Genomic DNA, 17,946 nt, shown 5'->3' on the forward strand with positions numbered 1-17,946 from the left:
TCTATGAGTCCACTGTGTGAAAGCTGGTAAATGTTTATTTTATTGGAAGAAAGCTGATTGGTGAGCCCCACCCCACTTGTTTCAAAGATAAATGTAGACTTTGATGAATATGAGATGAAAGGATTTTCATTCATTTCTTTAAAAACCTTACATTTAGTAAACAGTAAATGATAAGTGTATGCCAAAAGATGTGGATGGTGAATTAGAATATTAAAACTTGATGCGGAGTCAGGAGCTTCTGTTATTCAAGCAGTTTTTATTCAGCTGTAAAGAAAACATGTCATGGACAACAAAAAGATGATTCAGGAAACGTTTTGGAAAAGCAACAAAACAGTTGTAATAAAATTAATAGTTAAAAAAAATACTAAGCTACAGGGCTGAGGGTGTGTTTTTCTTAAAAGTTTCCAACAGATGTAGCACACGTCAAGATGGATCACAGTAGTCTTCCTCTGCACTCGGTGGATCCGCAGCAGCAGAGCAGCTCTTTACCCTCCACGCTGCCCACCTCGTAGTTGTAGTCCCAGGTCAGCTCCGTGCCGGCCCGGATCCGCCTGCACGACAACCCAAACAAGCAAGTAAGTGAAAGGATAAAAGCATCATCACAAGGCTACCATGGAGACGACATCACTATCATTAATGGCAGAGCGGATGGTTAAACTTCACGTTGACTTCTTATCTGCTTGAAGAATTCTAAGCGCAAATCATAAAACACTTCAGATGTAACTGAATGACATCTCTGCCTACTTAAAGAAAATATCTATTTTAATGAGAATATACAGACGATGCCGTCTCTATCAAACTAAATAGTGAGTCTAAACATGACACAACCACATCATCCGAGGCTGATATTTTCCAGTGGATGGGTGCAGTGAGGTTGACCCCCTGAGAGTTTACAAGCTGAACTCTGGCCTTGGATTTTTACTGTCCAACATCCTCATTTCTCTGCATACAAAATACATTTCATCTATGCAGCATCACATTCTAACACAATTCACACATTTTGGTAGATTTATTTGAAATAACAAAGACAAAATGTTCCTGTTTAGCTGATGTAGGACAAACTGCTGTATAATAAATGAAGTAATGTGTAGATATAAGTGTATAGTTTTACATTTTATACGTCTTAAAAGCAACATAATATTTCTTTTATTAACTAAATTTTCTAAACAAAAGAATGTGTGATACAACATGGTACAAAGTGGGTGTAACTGATGCAAATGTGTAGGAGATCTGTTATTCAATTTTTGAGACTCACTAAAATCTTTTTATCCTCAGCCTCTGAAGAAATAAACCTTCTGAGAAGTAAAACCTCCTGCTTTTATGGCCACATTTCGAGTCTGCCCTATATCTTAAAAAACTGTTCATGAATGTTCATGTTTACAACCAGGAAAAATAAGTTGAATTCATCTACTTTTACATTTTTAATGCACTTTTAACTCTTGAATTGATGCCAAATTTGACAGCAAACAAACTTACTTGCTGGCAAAGAACGCCACCCAGGGGAATCGTAAGTCATGCGTGTCCACAAACACATTCTGGACGAAAAGGTTCGGGCTGCAGCTGTGCTGTAACACAGAGACAAGCAGCAGATGACAACGTTAGAGAACAGACTGGCTGCTTCTAGGAGATAAAATAATAGTTTCTCTGCACATTTCAACATCTTACATTGAGGTAACGTCCAAGATTTCCTTCCAGCTTGGCATCAATGATGTAGCAGGATTCTTCACCATCGAAGAAGAGCCGGGTGTTCTTGGGAGCGTTTTCTCCACCTCCTCCACCTTGCCCCTGCTGTCCAGGTTTCCCCCCCTGACTCCCTGACCCTCCCATGCCTCCAGATGCTCCGGTTTTTACCATCATGCTGTGGCTATTTTTAAGGGCGATGCCTCGAGTGGATTTCACTGCCACCTGTTTTTTGGTCGTACCTGAGCCAGAGGCAGGAGGAGAAAAAAAAAGAACATAATGTGAAAATGGTCAGAAACGACAGAGTATAACCAGATGTTTCCCTCTCTCATCTCTTTACCTGGTATGACTTTCTCTTTCTCCTTGTTGTCTTCAGATCCTGAGCTGATGGTCTGAACATCGTCACTGTCAGAAAGAGTCATCACATCCTGCTTCTCCTGCTTCTTCACTGGTTCAGACTTTATTTGACTGCAAAACATTTTTAAAAAAAAATCAATGTTTAAGTAACATTTTTAATCACAGGTTCATATATTTAAACAATTATGAATAAAATCATTAATTATCAATTAACCACCGACCTCTTGTTGTCTCCAGTTTCCTGTCATGGAAAACAGTAAAGAAAGTTGAAATCATGACGCAAATCATCTAAACTAAGAGCCACCCTTATTTTGATACTCTTAAAAACATTCATATATCCATAATGTAAGGCTGAGAACATATCTGCTCTTTCACTTTGTGCTCGCTTGGACAACTGCTGTCAAATTTGTAGGATATAAACAAAAGTGGCAACAATACGTCGCAGAGATGTAGGGAATTTTGGTCAACAAGATTTTCCTTTTTTTGTGCAGAAAGTGGTAATATGTACAGTGCAACTGTGGAGTGTACAGCTGTAACTAGATGAAGCCTAGAAATAGTTACAGAAAACTTTCCATCATTTTTTACTGCCTTACAGTGACCTTACAGTCAGTCAAATCGGTCCCTACACTGCACCTACTGGTTGCTTGCATACTGTAGCTTGTAAACATGCAGCATTGCTTTCTGAGGTGCACAAATGACATTTCAAGCACAAAATGAACAAGGCAGCCACGATAATAGGAATAAGAAACCTTTATTAGTCCCTCAGTGGGTAATTGCTTAAATGTGCATGTGTAATTAGAAACAAATACATTCTATGCCTAAGGAGAATTTTTATCTTTAAGGAATTAACAATTTTAAGTAAAATCAAAACTTTTACAATAGAACTAAAATCCTATAAATGTATTTATTTTATTTACAGACCTTCTTCAGCCCCTGGCTTGTTAGCCACAAAGCCACTTTACTTTTCCCCGTCTCCTCTGGCATGGATGGTGGCTTCTCATCATCTGGTTCTCTGGTGGAGACGCTCAATCCATCTTTACTGTCCTGACTCCCTGAAGCCGCAAGGTGTGTGGTTATGTGCAAAGAAACAACAAAGAATTATCCAAACTAGCGATATATGGTTAATGGTGAGAAAAGGCTACAGTTAGTCTAACAGAAGTTGAGGGAGAAAAACAGAAATATGTATAGTATGTATTGGGACATTAAAATGAAAAAAACCTATTGATCAGGTTTGTAAATTTGTATTAGTTTCATATTTAACTGTTTAGCCATCGTAAGCTCCTTAAATCAGGTTTGCCAATTTGATCTTATCCAGTTAAGAAAAACTGTCATTTTATCTCAGATTATATAAAACATTTTTGCAAAGATCTCTGTAGAGCTTGCTTCTAAACTAGCATTTACTGCACTTCCACTATTTACCTTCCTTTCTCTGAGTCCCCCCCCAAAACACACCGCTGAATAATGTTTTTAGTCTTTAAAAATTCAGCTCAAAATCATTTCTAAAAGGCAGATCTCTGACAGCTTGTTTTGGGTTTTAATCCTCCCACTCTGCTGCTGGGGTTTAGAGATACAGAGCTAAAGCAGCAGCACGACTAATGTAATGGTGTAAACATAAACAAGTAAACACCTCTCAGCAAAGCCATTTATCAAGAGATAACCTGCTGAAACTAAAATGAACTCTGTGTGTGCTGATTTTTAAGATCTGGCCATTATTTAAACACACAAGAGTTTTTGGCAACAGTTAATTATTTGTGCTACATGACTGCAGCTTACCTTCCTTGTTGCCTTTGAGCTGCCCACGTGTGGTGTAACTCCTCCACACAGAGCTGGAGCTGAAGTAGTTGTCCTTCACAAAGGTATCATCAGAACTGTCGCTTTCATCTTCACTTTTCGAGTCTTTGTCGTCATCATCATTGCTGTCGTCTGATGAGCTTGAGCCTCGGGCTGCAAGACAAACAATAAACCGTGAAAAATTAAATGAAAATGTGTGAGCATCATGAGATCAAAAAGCAGAAAATGTTCATGTCTGATAGGTAGAAATGCACAGATGGCAATTTTCTTAGCTGATTGTGATTTTTTTTTAAGGATTTAAAAGATTGCCATTGAAAAAAATGTAGCATTCACTGATAATTCACTGAAAGAGAAATGAAATAGTTTTAACTCTTAAAAGAAAAAAAAAGCTCAGCATCAATCAAGTTAAAAATCAGCCAATTCTAATAATCAACCTATTGATAGTGATTAACTTGATCGAACACATTCAGATTTTTACTTACCCTTCTTGAGCTGTCGCCCCCCAGAGCTGCCCGATACTAGAGCTGATGGCTGGATTTTTATCCTGGACACATCCACGCCGCTTCCCTCACTGTCCGAACAGTGAGCCTCGCTTTCATAGCCCTCCTTGAAGTTTTCCACACTCTCTATGTGGTCCAGATTAGCAAAGTACTCGTCACCCATCTCTAGTCCTTCTTTGTCAGCAAAGTCATCTGTCAAGATTTTACCTGTTTAAACGGCAAGAAAAAAAAAAAAGTTAAAGGAGGAAGTCTTTAATGAAGGAGCCTGCCTGCACCCACTTTCATACATTTTTAGAAGTCTGGTCCTCACCAGCATAAATGCAGACAAATGAGCCCTTGGCCACATCATCCAGACACCGGATACCCCAGCCTTTGTTCTGCGTCTTAAAGAGTTGAAGACGGACCTGCAGGCCGTGCTGCACCAGCCGGTTAGTGCACATCTGAGCACAGCATTTGCACCTTTTATTACACTCGTAGATCCTGGAAAAGAGCAGGAGAGAAGAAACAAAAGGAGTAATGAAGAGCTAATCGCCTCTTAAATAGGAGTACAAAGCTTTCTGCTATACTCATCAGGAATTATCTTATCAGGAGATCTTTCTGAGATTCCAAGTGTGGATCATTATGTCTTTGTAGTATCTCACCCAGTGGGGAGGCACTCCTCTAATCGTTTATACGCGTATCCTGCATTTTGGTTGACCTGTGCCCCTGGTGTACAAGCTGTAGCCTGAAGTGTCAGCTGGTGACAAGAGCATTTAGACCTGCAATCAAGACATAAAGATATTGATGCCTCGTGACATAAAGTTAAAGTGTTTGGTATTAGACATAAAAAAATGTAGCTTCACAAAGAAACTGCTTCACAAACTTGTCTCGACAGCCATCAGTACAATCACAGCCAACCAGGAAGTCTGCACTAGTGTTGATAAATACTCCATCTTCAGGAATACGCTCTTTACCTTAACAAGAGGACAACATGAGCCATCAGTTAATCATCATGATCAAACAAAGAAATCTTTTTTTTCCCCAAAAAGGATTATTTTAACACCTAAACATTCAACATGCTTAATTTCTGCATCTATAAATCTGATCATTACTAAATGTATGGAAGGTCTTTTTAAACAGAATCTCATTAGAAAATGTATAATAGACACATCTGTCCACATCTCCTAAATAAAGTAACAATCCATAGCTATGTATTGATAGATGCTAAAGTATATCTAGGCTGTTTTTATCTGCAGAGCAGATTTCATGTGACATGATGGGAATAGAATAGAATAGAAATACTTTATTAATCCCTTTGGAGAGTCGTCAGGGAAATTTGGGTACCAGCAGCAATACAACACCAACAGTAAAACAGGATAAGCACAAGATATAATATATACAGGTATAAAGTAAAATAGAGGCAATAAGGTGCAAGAAAAGTATAAACAGAATGCAATAAATAATAATAAGATAAGTTAAATAAAATAATATAAACAAGCATTGCACACAGTAGAGGTGGTACAGATTCCCAGTTCACTATTGCACGTATAAGTTATAATGATAATAATTATAATAATAATAAGCCATGAAAAATAAAATATGTAAGTCATGACTACGTATACATGTTTTAAATTCTCTAATCATGTTATTTTTCAACATGTTGACCTTCTTATTTATATCAAAGTATAACCTTAACCATTGCTTTTAACTCCTAACCATAGCCATTTGAAGTTAAGAGAGTATAAAAGTTGGAAAAAATGTACAAGTGGTATGGGGGAAGTAGAAAACTGCAAGGACTGCGATAACAAGCAGGATGAGTCTACAGCCCTGTAGGACTCATCCATGTGTTTTTCAAGGGATGGGTGTTTCTACGGCAGCTATGTCCTGGCAGTAGTAACGGAGGTGAAAGAGGTCCATGTTAATGAGTACTTACACACATCAAGCCTGCATCGTGAAACTCCACACAATCGTACTGTTTTCATTCAGCTTGATGTGTGTAAACACACACCGATTCAGGGCTGAGCTTCTTCTGTTTCACATGTAAATTACTGAGGATGAACAGCACTGGGTTAATGTGGACATCTTTTGTTCCCCACTAAGATTAGGACTGGGTTGTTTTTCATGGAGTGGAGAACTGATCGTCTAAAGTCCTTTGCTCATTCCTGTTTGTCTCCCACGTGGTTTCAATAACATCTGTTATTAATCAGAGTAACAACCTGACTTGCAAGTGCTTTTTAATTACTAAAACAAATGATTTCTTCTGACACTATGAGAAATTGTGACGCTGTTTCCGACGGGAGAATAATCTACTGTAGAGGTTAAATAAGTTGCAAGATAAACATTGATTGGAAGATTTAAAATCGGTCTATCAGCTTTACGCAAATATTTTACATATTACCAATGCTATAATTACTTTCCAAGACTTGTAAATAGGCTGTATAATTTGTTCTCCCTTAAATCTTCAGAATCTCATCTAATCTCATCTGTCACGGTGATAATCTTGGAAACAACTAAATAAATAAATCAGTCTAATTTCTAAACAAAGTCAAAGTAATCTCTTTTTTAACAATCCCAGCGTAATACTTACTGTAAGCTACTTTAGGAGGCGGGGTGGTATCAATCTCATTGACACAGGAGAGTGGGATGTCCTCTTTTCCACCAGTGATGTCGTGAATATAATAAAAGGGCCTTTGTGGCTGGAAGGGCCGATCCACAAGCACATAGGGGTCTAAACAGAACATTTCTAAAAATATAAAGTCACAGCGGGTCTGGAAGAGGTAGTGCTGGATCTCTGACATGTTACGCAGGCAAAGTCCACATGGAGCCTTGTAGATCACATGGAAGGACATCTGAAATGTGGAGATGTAAGAAGGAGAAGTTAAAAAAGAAAACCATTCACATGGTGTTCCCAGTAGGGCTCCTGTTGGTGTTTACCTTGCGGTTGACTTTGCGTCGTCCTGTCATACGTCTAAAATCATACAGTAATGGTGTGAGGAGGGGGTTCTTCCCTCTGTGTGTGTCTGGTTTTACTGGTCGGACACGATTCAGACAAGCAGGCTGACATGTGTGTGCCAGGTAGAAAATGCGGTCTGTAGGGGCTCGGTATGAAGGCTGTTGAGGGATGGCGGCTATCGTGTGTTGCACAGGAGGAGGGGCAGGAACCACCTGTCTCTGATACGATTGTGTGAAAATGGGTGTAATGGGTGTAGGAGTATTTGGAGTAATCAACGTCCTTCCACTGTGGATAAAGAAAAAAAAATTTATTAATACTTACAACTGATATATATATATATATATATAAAATAAAAAGAAAACACATTAACAAAACATGCTGGCATCAATTTCAGAATGAGTATATAATTTTGAAGTAAGAATTCTAAATTTAGTATAAACAAAATAATGATTTCCACAACTTTTGGCATCATGTTCTGTCTGTTATACACTTCACCCAGGCTTCACTCTCAAGTATTTCAGTACTAAGAATGTAAGCATTTCAAGAATTTGCTGCTGTGTAAAGTATGTATTAATACGCAACTATGGACAAAGACAACAGATTCTCACTGCTCATTTGTAAACGAGACGACAGAATTTCTGTCTCTGGAATGAGCCTTCATTTAGTTTTTTATTCACACTTTACATATAAGGTCGTATAAAAGGTCCCCTCACCTTGAGAGGTTGCTGGAAATGTTGGCCTGCAGGACTTTAGAGGCATGTGTGCCTCCCACACCAGGTATAAATGGAGAAGTACTCTTCTTAGCCATTTGATGTTTATTCCTTTAAAACAGTAAAGAAAAATATGCATGAATTTGTAAGCCAATACACACCCCAAATCCCAGATACAGCAAATGGATATTTTGAGCTTCTTTACCCATTAGGTAACCGATTAAATAGAAAATGCACACACACACACCACACACAGAATTGTAAGATTGATCCACCATGTTGGGGGCGTAAGTATTCTGTTTACAGTAGTAAAGCAGACACAATCATCTTTTTCGTCTTTGTCTTATTTAGAATTTGTGACAATTATTTCTGTTGTCCTTTCCTTTTTGAAGGAAATTAACCAAAAGAGTTCATCCTACTTTTCCCGGCTTGGAGGCAATGCAAATGATAAACACATCAGAGAATAGTGGACTTCTGCAGAAGCTTTGCAGAGGATGTGGTTTAGATATAAAGGACAGTTTGTGCTTTATGTGTACAGAAGTAAAGATCCATGCATTTACAAAGGGGCAATGTCAGTTAGAAGAACAGGTTGTTGAGTGAACAGGATAGGTGGTGTTATAGACTGCATACCCTGAATTTTTGGCACTTCTTTTTTAAAAACTAGACCATCTGGCAAAGGATAAATTCTCTGACTTAACTGTAACTGTTCTCTATTTAACCTGTACATTGTGACATATCTTCAGATAACTGACATATGGGAGTAAGATGATGAGACTTGTGCTAAATTTTCTACATTTCATGCATGAACCAATCCAACCAATGCAATGAATGCTCTAGTTCTAGCCATTGAGAAGGAGAGATAAGCAGGTCGTGTCTTTCTCTTCCTAGGAAAATAAAAATTGTCCTGTAGCACATTTGTCAATGAGTCACATCTGTATACCCATGTATGCCCCACACTACACCACTGGGTAGTGCTTTCCAATATCATAATCAAAACACCAAGTTATGGAATATTATCGGGAAAAATGGTGCTTATTCCTCCTGCTGTGCCTCTGAGAATTAAAAAATCATGTGAAGTCCCAACACCTCACTAAATCTGTTTTCATTAATAAACATCAAAGATTTTTTAACAACAGTTTAGTTCAGACTTTTTTATCGTGCAATTGCAGTTTAGTTGTTCCACATGAGCCACTCTGCTAAAAGTGTCTCAGCTGAAGATGTGAGGAAGGCGGTTCGGGGAACCTCTGAAGCTCACAGGCAGCAAGATGTGATGCAGAAATAAGGCTCAGAAGACGCTGTTCACTCTTTACAGCCCAGTGGGAATAGGGATGTCATGATTACAGATTGTCTTGGATTAATGTCAAAGAAATAATCGCAATGTTTTATTATAACCATTAATACGTGTTAATTTCCTGACACTTTAAATGTCGAAAGTCACATGAACTCTTCTTGTAGGTTTTAAATGGGGCAATCAAAATTAACTCATCAATGCAAAGAGAATAATCTATTGAATAAATGTTTTTTTTTTTTTTTTTAACATAAACAACAAAGTTTTTATTTATGCCATAATAAAAATCTGACTCTCGGTAAAAGAAGATTAATTACTTAGAATCCATCTGAAACCACTTTACCTTCTTATTTAGGAAAATTCTGATAGTTTTCAAGCCTTACATTTAGAATTTTATCATCGGGTGTCCAGAAATAAAATTATTACTGGTGTTATCTTAAAAATATGAATTTGGCATCATCTCAGCGATAGAAGCTGATTTTGGATATGTAGGTGCCTTTTCACAGTAGTAAACAGAATCCACTAAAAACCATTTTATCCTCCTTTTTTATGAAGATTCTGACAGTTTTCATGCCTTACATTTAGAGGGTGGCCGCAGGATGACCCGTTTAATTTATCAGATAACTTTGTTTTAGTTACATGCACAAGTTGCGCTGATCTGCCGTTATGGCTCAGTAATGATCTTTTATGGAAAGTGACAAAACTGAAGAATCATTCCAAGCAATTAATAGTGGCTTTTAAGACCGTAGCTAATTGTTAAATTAAGTAATGGCAACATCCCTGATTGGGAATGGCAGAGGAGGCTTCTTGCTGTGTTGATATCAATACTGATATATGTATCCACAATATTCTGGCAGCATTTTAAACAGCGCTTAGTAGTGTCTGTACTGTGTTTATTAAATAAACTTACTCAACACGTGGAGGTTGTGGAGCTTGTGGAGCTTGTGGAGCTTGTGCAGGCGGAGGGGTTTGCTGGGGCTGCTGAGGTTGTGGGCGCTGTTGAACCAGAGGTGTCGTTGGAGGCTGACTGGGCGAGGCAGGCGGTGCTTTGACAGGAGACCCTCCGACATGTTCAACGCTAGTGTACTGAACTACAGGGCCTTTACTTCTTAATGCCCCTGGAAATTAATAAATAAATAAAATAGAAGTCTATATTTAATTACAACAAGAATAAATAAGTTGTTTCACATATGATTTTACCATAAACTTTGTTTTAAGTGTATTTGTAATTATTAAATATACGGTATGTAAAAAAAAAAAAAAACACTCATTATTTCTGCTTGAATATGACTATGTGACTACAGTGTTTTCCCGCGTGTGGATTTTGGACTGCAGGGGTGTGTTGTGTTACCCATGTTAGGTCTTGTCCTCTGCTGACCAGCCAGCTTCTTCTCCTGTGTGTTTGCTGTTGTCATTTTCAGATTGAACATGGGCTCTAACCGGGTGGATCCTCTGTAGATCCACTCACTCCTCTTATCATCCTGTTCAACACCAGGCAACACGAGAAATCCAGCCTGTCAGCTGCTGTGGATAACTACTATTCAGCACATTCATTCATGCTGGAATATCTTTTTACTGACAACCATATACTGTTTTACAACAAAAGTAGCACTTTGAAAACAAATATTTTAAATGCAGGTACAACCACTATAAAAACAAACAAATAAAACCCTTTCACAATGTATGTAGTAGCAAGTCCATCATCCGTGCTCTGTGTATGTAGCACGTCACTATGACAACATGTTACCCTGACCGAAGAATTCTCAATTAAAATTTGCGTGTATACCAGGATCTAGTGTTTCCACAGATGCTATGCTGGAGCTGTTTAAAATTCACATCTACTGCAAGAGAGGGCCCCAACCACCAGGCCTAGGACCGGTACCGGGCCATGGGTCATTTAATTGGGTTAGTCTTTATGTATTTTATTATGGAATTTGTCACCTCCGGCCGTGCTGCTGTAAACGGAGGAGAGAAAGCTTTCCAAAAGGCAGATCGCTGGCTAGAGCTTTTGAGTTATGAGAGCCACTCCAGAGATTTCTTTCAGAAAACAGTCACCACTGGCAGCAGATTTTAGTAACACAGAATGGGTCCCAAAACCTGCTTACCTGTGTGACATATTTAACCTGCTCAACAAGCTCAGCCTATCACTACAGGGGAAAATGATCAGTTTTCAAGCTGGCAGATAAGGTTGCTGCATTCAAAGCCAAACTGCTATTATGGAGGCAGCGAGTGAAGACAAGGACTTTTGAGATGTTTCACACATTGCCAGAGATTATGGGAGAGACAAAGCCCGGGCCCTTATTGATCCAGCTGGGAAATGATTACCTGTCCCCTCTTTCAAAAGAGCATTACTTCCTAATCACAAAAAACCCCAGATGGGAGAGTTCTGAACAAACCAGGTGAATCAACTTTAACCCGACTAGCAGATCGGCTGGTTGAGGTTGCAAATGATGGTAGCCTTAAAAATGTGTTTGAGACAACTTTAAACATCCTGTCATTCTGGATAAAGTTCAAGGCAGAACATCCAAATATTGCCACAAAAGCCCTCCTTCCTTTTCCAACACCATATCTTTGTGAGGCAGGGTTTTCTGCAGTGACAGCAACCAAAACAAGATCACGGAGTGGACTGGAAAACCAGCTCAGTGCTCCCACTGATCCTAATATATTACAACATAATTTGAGTTGATATGGTTTAGATGATAATGAAATGAAAACATGATTGTTTTTCATTCATTTTAACAGGCTTTGAACATGAATGTATGATCCATGGCTACCGAGTAAAAGCTACTGTATGCATGCCTGACTTTGTGTGCTGTTTCTATGGTTACAGGTGTCATTGTCTATTACAACATTAAAGGAAAGCGCTCCATACATATTAATGGCTTTTTAGTTTTTATACAGACATACCAAAAAGAGAATCTTGACCAAGCTGCCATCCACCTCCTCCACTTTGCTCTTCCACCAAGTTCCTTCCCACTCTGTCTTGATTATCTGGCCAACCTTTAGGAGCACCATTGGCCTACTGGGATAGGCAGAGATGTACTCCTCAATGAAGTCTCGGCAAGATGCATCCTCTATATCCTCCCAAGTGCGCTTTACTACAAGAACAGAAATAATCTTGTTCATTAACAGTTTCCCACAAATCTAGGTTAGTTTTCTATTTTCCCTTTATTTTGTTTTTACAACAGAAACAGAAATTCACCTACATGGTCTGCAAACTGGGTAGAGTTCAGGCAGTATCACATATGAAGCATAGCCGTCATCAAAGAAGATCAGAAATCTGAAACACACACACACACACACACACACAAAAACATTAATGAACTTACACAGGCTATCAGCATCTCAACACCCCTTCAGGTTTATATTTACTCACCTCATGCGGTTCTTGTTGTTGGGCATCTCTGCAACAATTCCTGCATAAAGCCAAACCAGGTTGCCATCTTTGTACTTGGCGACTACACGAGCCCCAACAAACAGGCTCTCCAGAGTGGGGTTATAGTCAAAAGCCACATGATTTCCAGACAGTAGACTTTTGCCTTTATCAAACTTCACTTTATACTTGAATACACCGTTGCCTGAATATCAGCAGAGAGTACGCAGCATTAAAGACACAGAATATGAAGGGAGAAAAACATAAACAATCCAGCAAGAGCAAAATATTTTACAAACTTGAAACACTTAATGTTTAAAATAATCTTTAATGTAACTCAAAAGAAATAATGAAGAAGAGTACATACCAACAGGGTTGATAGCAACTAAGTTGCCTCTGTGCCATGTCTTGGTGCGTTTCTTTCCTAAAATGTTCATTCCAACTTTGAGCTCATCTTCTTTTATGTTAGGGTTTGGCTGGGTCATGGCTTGAGATGGAGCTTGGGATACAAACACTGCTGGTCCTGAACTCTGAATGCCTGCAGGGCAAAAACAAAGAAGAAGAAAAACACATGAGTATCATTATAACTCCACACAAGTGTAATTCATGGACCTCAGTGTGTATGCTCACCTGACTGAGCTGAAGGCTGTGTTAAAGGTCGAACCAATGGAGCACCAGGTGAAGGCTTTGCAACAATTTGGACCAACTTCTGAACCTGCTGGGAGGTTTTCTGTAGAACTGTAGAGGCTTCTTTCAACTAGTGGTACAAATGAAGATCAAGAAATAAGATGTGGCAAAACCCCAACCCCAGCTTCGTGTGTACTTTACCTTGCGAGAGAAATAGCACAACTTATGAAGGATATTTCTTTTGGTTTTGATCAAATACACAAACTTAAATCAGGCTGGTAAATACAGTGAGGATTTATTTGAACACCCTGCTATTTTGCATATACTCCCACTTAGAAATCATGGAGGGGTCTGAAATTTTCATCGTAGGTGCATGTCCACTGTGAGAGACATAATCTAAAAAAAAATCCTGAAATCACAATGTATGATTTTTTAACAATTTATTTGTATGATACACTGAATGTCTTATATACTGCAAAAGCTGTTTTGAGTTTCATCTCAATATAAGTAAACCATCTCCCACTTGCTGTTTTTCCAAATGATTTTTTTTTTCATAAAATTTGAAGAAATAACATTATTAATTTAATTACTTATCATTTAAAATATGATCAATCTTTGATGACAAAGAGCAGCTTGGAAAAATTTTTAAATCCTGAGACTGTTCAGGCCTGGTGCTAACATCTGTCCACTGTAATCGGATCATAGGTGGACAGCATTAAATACAGACGTGAACAAACTCAGGACAAACTGCGGTATCAGATCAAGTTTCAGTAAAAGCTTAGTGTGAGTCAAAATACACTTAACTGGAACAAAGAATGCATCCTTTATGGTTGACATTGCATGGATGAGTCATAATAAATATTAGAAAATGACACACAAATTGCATTCATCACTGAACACACTTATCTAAAATGCAGACCAAGTCATCAAAAACATTATGGGGAGAAAAAGAAAAGAAAGATATATTTTGTTGCCCTCACCGCTGAGTCTTTGGCAGGAGTTAAAGTCTTCTTTGGAGGAACCACTGATGTTGCATAATAGAAGAAACAGAGATCAATAACAAACTCAGTGTTTCCATTTCACTGTAACCAGGAATGGTAAAGCCTCCTTTAGAGAAATACTGGGACTTACAACAGCCAACAGCAATGACGTCATCATCATCGTCATCATCTATCTCAATGACTTCAGAGGACAGAGCGCCTCCACCACCTCCCTCGTCCTCTGAACTGCTCTCACGGTAAACAAGACCGTTCCTTTGATAAGCTGCCTTTACCAGCTTCTCACACTCCATTACAGACCTACAGAAGAATGAAGAGGAAAGAAATGAGCCTCTGTGAACACATTTACATTTATAAGTAGAGAAAAACAAACTTTCTCACTGGTTGGCATCGTTGAGAAGCATTTCTGTCTTTGCTTCCTCCTCCTCTTTCTGCTCCACCCATTCCTTAAGCTCTGTCAACTGAGCCTTTTTCTTCTGCACAATCTCACTCTTTTCCACGGCTTCTTCAATCCACTTCTTCAGCTCATCCAGGGAGATACCAAACTCTTCCTCCAGACCCGGATCCGAGCTGTCCACCTCCATCCTACAGTGGGAACACATAAATAATGATGCTTTGTATGTCTCATGATTTTTCAAAGCATCACTCAATAGTTTACCTGTCATTTATCCATTTGTGGATACACCTGTGGCATCATATGGAACCAAGGTGCTGGCCCTATCAGGACTAAATCACCCAACAAAGTTAAACAATCTCTTTTTTTTTTTAATATTTCTTCCAATGATCCTGTTTGTCAAACACAAACCAATTATTTAACTTTTTCTGACCAAAATAGTTTTGCTTCGTTTAAAAGTCATTTTTCAAGAGCTGATCCCATTGAGTCAAATGTTGGCCAGAGACGCTTGGTGGCTCTGAGCTGCAAAACACAATAACAAAAACAAACACAAAAATAGAGAAAACACAGCAAACCATTTGGAAAATTCATGATTCACAAAAAATTAAAAATAAAAACCATTGTTTTTTTTGTTTTTGTTGTAATGTGCTGAAGTTTCTGAATTGCTGTTGTGTTTTTGAAATATTATGTTTATTTAAACTAAGCATTTTCTGAGTTGTCATCTGGAATAATGTTGCTTTTACTGAGTGGCATTCTGTTTTTCACCTTAGGGCTGCAGTACTAAAACCTATTACACTGCAAATAAGCAAAAAAAATAATAATGACTAATAATGACTCCAAATTCTCCCTAGGAGTGAGTGTGTGTGTGAGTGGTTGTTTGTCCCCTATGTGTTGGCCCTGTGATGGACTGATGACCTGTCCAGGGTGTACCCTGCCTCTCACCTGTTAATGCTGGGATAGGCTCCAGCTTACCCGCGACCCTTAATGGAATAAGCGGTTTAGAAAATGAATGAAAATGAATAATAATAATGTTAAAGTAACATTAAATTGTGGTTGGAAGTGTAAGATTAGTTGCATTAAGCAAGGTTAGGGCCATTTAGTTTTTGCAACCTCATAAAACAATAATGCATGTGCTGAAAAAATATTCCATCTTAAAATTGGGATTATATTTGTTTAAAGTCTGATCTGTTTTGCAGCGACATTTCTGTAAAGACTCATACATCTACAAATCAGTGTCAGAGGAATATCATTTCCAAACAACTAACTTTACTCTGTTTGTCGCACAGTAGAGGTTTGTAGTAAGGATGGGTGATACCAACATTTTTCTGTTAATACGATATCATTAGTTTATTATACTTTTTCATTGATACCAATATCGATTCATCTTGGCCCTTAAAAGAAAATCACGATTGTACAGTGTGCAATAATATCTTTATTGTAAGGGCAGTAATAAATATAAACTCAAGAACATCAGTAAAAAAAGAAAAGTTTTTAAAATAACAATTATACTGATGAGTAAACAAAAAAAGAACCAAATATTTTTTAATTGATAAAATAAACTACAGATTAATATAAGATCATTCAAATTTATCAAATAAAAAATCGAAAATGTGTATATTATAGGAATATGATAAAAATAAAACATTATGTGCAGTAACCTACACTAAACCAGGAAAATGTCAAAACAAAACTTTATCATCACTAACAGTAGCTAATTTCCTCCTTTTCCTTATCATAATTTAATTATATACTGCGTTATGGTTGACTCTCAGATGTTTAAGGTTTGTGGGGTTGATACAATACCTCTATGTATTCCCACACACATCATACATTGTGCCGTTGCTGTTCAGGTCCACACGTTACGCTACAGCCACTCACACTCTCCTACACTGTGCCATTTTACATATGACTTTGGCAGACAGAAGAAGTAGTTTCTGTTAACTGGGTATCATTTAGAGAAGATCCTGAAATTATAGTTCTTTCCACTGTATTCCTCTGTGATAGAATGCATTTCAGTAAAATATTGATATTCTAATGTGAGAATCTGTTCTAGAACATAAAAAGCTGGTATCTGTAGTATCGATATTTTGGTACTGATCCGCACATCACTAGATTTTTCCATTATTACACTAAAAATCTGCGACCCATCAGAATCTGTGACCGCAAAGACGAGCAAAGTCTTGGAAAAAAATGGTAATTAAGTCTCATTATAATTAAGTTCATTATAAGGCAGATACATTAAAGTCACACATTTTCATCAGAAACGGTGACATAGTCTGGACTCTTCTAACATAATATGTAAACCTCATAAATCTAAGAACACAGAGGTCACAATTTCTCATAGCTATCAGAATGTGAGACTTTACTGTACCTGCATTACAGTTAACTCACACCTAAATACAAGTATTTTCAAGACTTGCTAGTCTTCTAAGATGTATATGCAGAGAAATGCACACTATCGCCCCCCTGTGGTCACAGATTCTGATAGGTCACAGATTTTGGCGTAACACCATGTTTAACTCAGTACGTATCAATGTTTGCTTTGTTTACGGCATATGCGCTCCCAAAAAGAAACGTGGATACAAATGATTTGGACTTATTAGATAAATACCTAATATCTGCTTGGTAGATAACTGTTGAAATTTACTGTAAAAATGCATCATGAATGAATTAAACATTAGCCATCAACATGTTAGCACAAAATGGGAGATTGAGAAAATCCTAATCCAGTAAAATGAAATGGATTACTATCACATTTAATGTCATAATAAGTGCTAAAGTAAACTGGCTTCACCTAATTTGCATTTAATCCAAGCAAGGCAGCAAAGAGAAATCAAACCGAAGCTTGGTGCAAGTGAGGGCATGCTAGCTTATTAGCTTAGCATGAGCAAGAAAAATGTATCACATGCAGACTAACTTATGCATATAGCTGGAAGGCAAATACCATAATATGGCCTGGTGCTTTTTGAAAGAAACACTCTATTCTGCATTAACTACTCACCTCTCACTGTTCTCCATCCTGTCTGAACAAATGGTAAAAACTAGCTTGTTGCTAATGCTACCCGCTAGCTAGTAGCTACAATGGGGTCGGGGAGGTGCTAGCATCCCGGGGTGTCCGAAGTGGGCGGTGTTAGGTTGTTCTGTGAACAAAGCTCCGCCCATCGAAAGGTCTTTTTTATTTTTTATTTTTTATTTTATTTTTTTTAAACTGGAATTCAAGTACTAAGATATTAAAGCTTTATTTTGCAATGTGTCGAAAAGCATTTAAACCTTATAGTTTACAAATGTAAGAAAGT

At 37.9% G+C, this 17,946-nt stretch overlaps 1 protein-coding gene across 1 annotated transcript; it reads right to left on the reverse strand.

The window, feature by feature from the left end:
* Positions 1–406: 406 nt before the first annotated feature.
* Positions 407–17,774, reverse strand: setdb1b (SET domain bifurcated histone lysine methyltransferase 1b). The gene is made up of 25 exons (XM_041988441.1): positions 17,652–17,774; positions 14,638–14,841; positions 14,390–14,556; positions 14,239–14,282; positions 13,262–13,388; positions 12,999–13,169; positions 12,635–12,836; positions 12,465–12,538; positions 12,166–12,356; positions 10,610–10,739; positions 10,169–10,376; positions 7,974–8,081; positions 7,242–7,545; positions 6,895–7,156; positions 5,191–5,281; positions 4,970–5,086; positions 4,639–4,808; positions 4,311–4,535; positions 3,811–3,981; positions 2,959–3,089; positions 2,259–2,278; positions 2,021–2,148; positions 1,666–1,922; positions 1,477–1,565; positions 407–551 (listed from the first exon to the last, which is right to left on the reverse strand). Exons 1-25 carry the CDS (start codon positions 17,666–17,668, stop codon positions 434–436), a joined length of 3,726 nt encoding a protein of 1,241 aa, XP_041844375.1. The 5' UTR covers positions 17,669–17,774; the 3' UTR covers positions 407–433.
* Positions 17,775–17,946: the final 172 nt, after the last annotated feature.

The sequence above is a fragment of the Melanotaenia boesemani genome, chromosome 6 (assembly GCF_017639745.1).
Source record: "Melanotaenia boesemani isolate fMelBoe1 chromosome 6, fMelBoe1.pri, whole genome shotgun sequence".
Lineage (NCBI taxonomy): Eukaryota > Metazoa > Chordata > Actinopteri > Atheriniformes > Melanotaeniidae > Melanotaenia > Melanotaenia boesemani.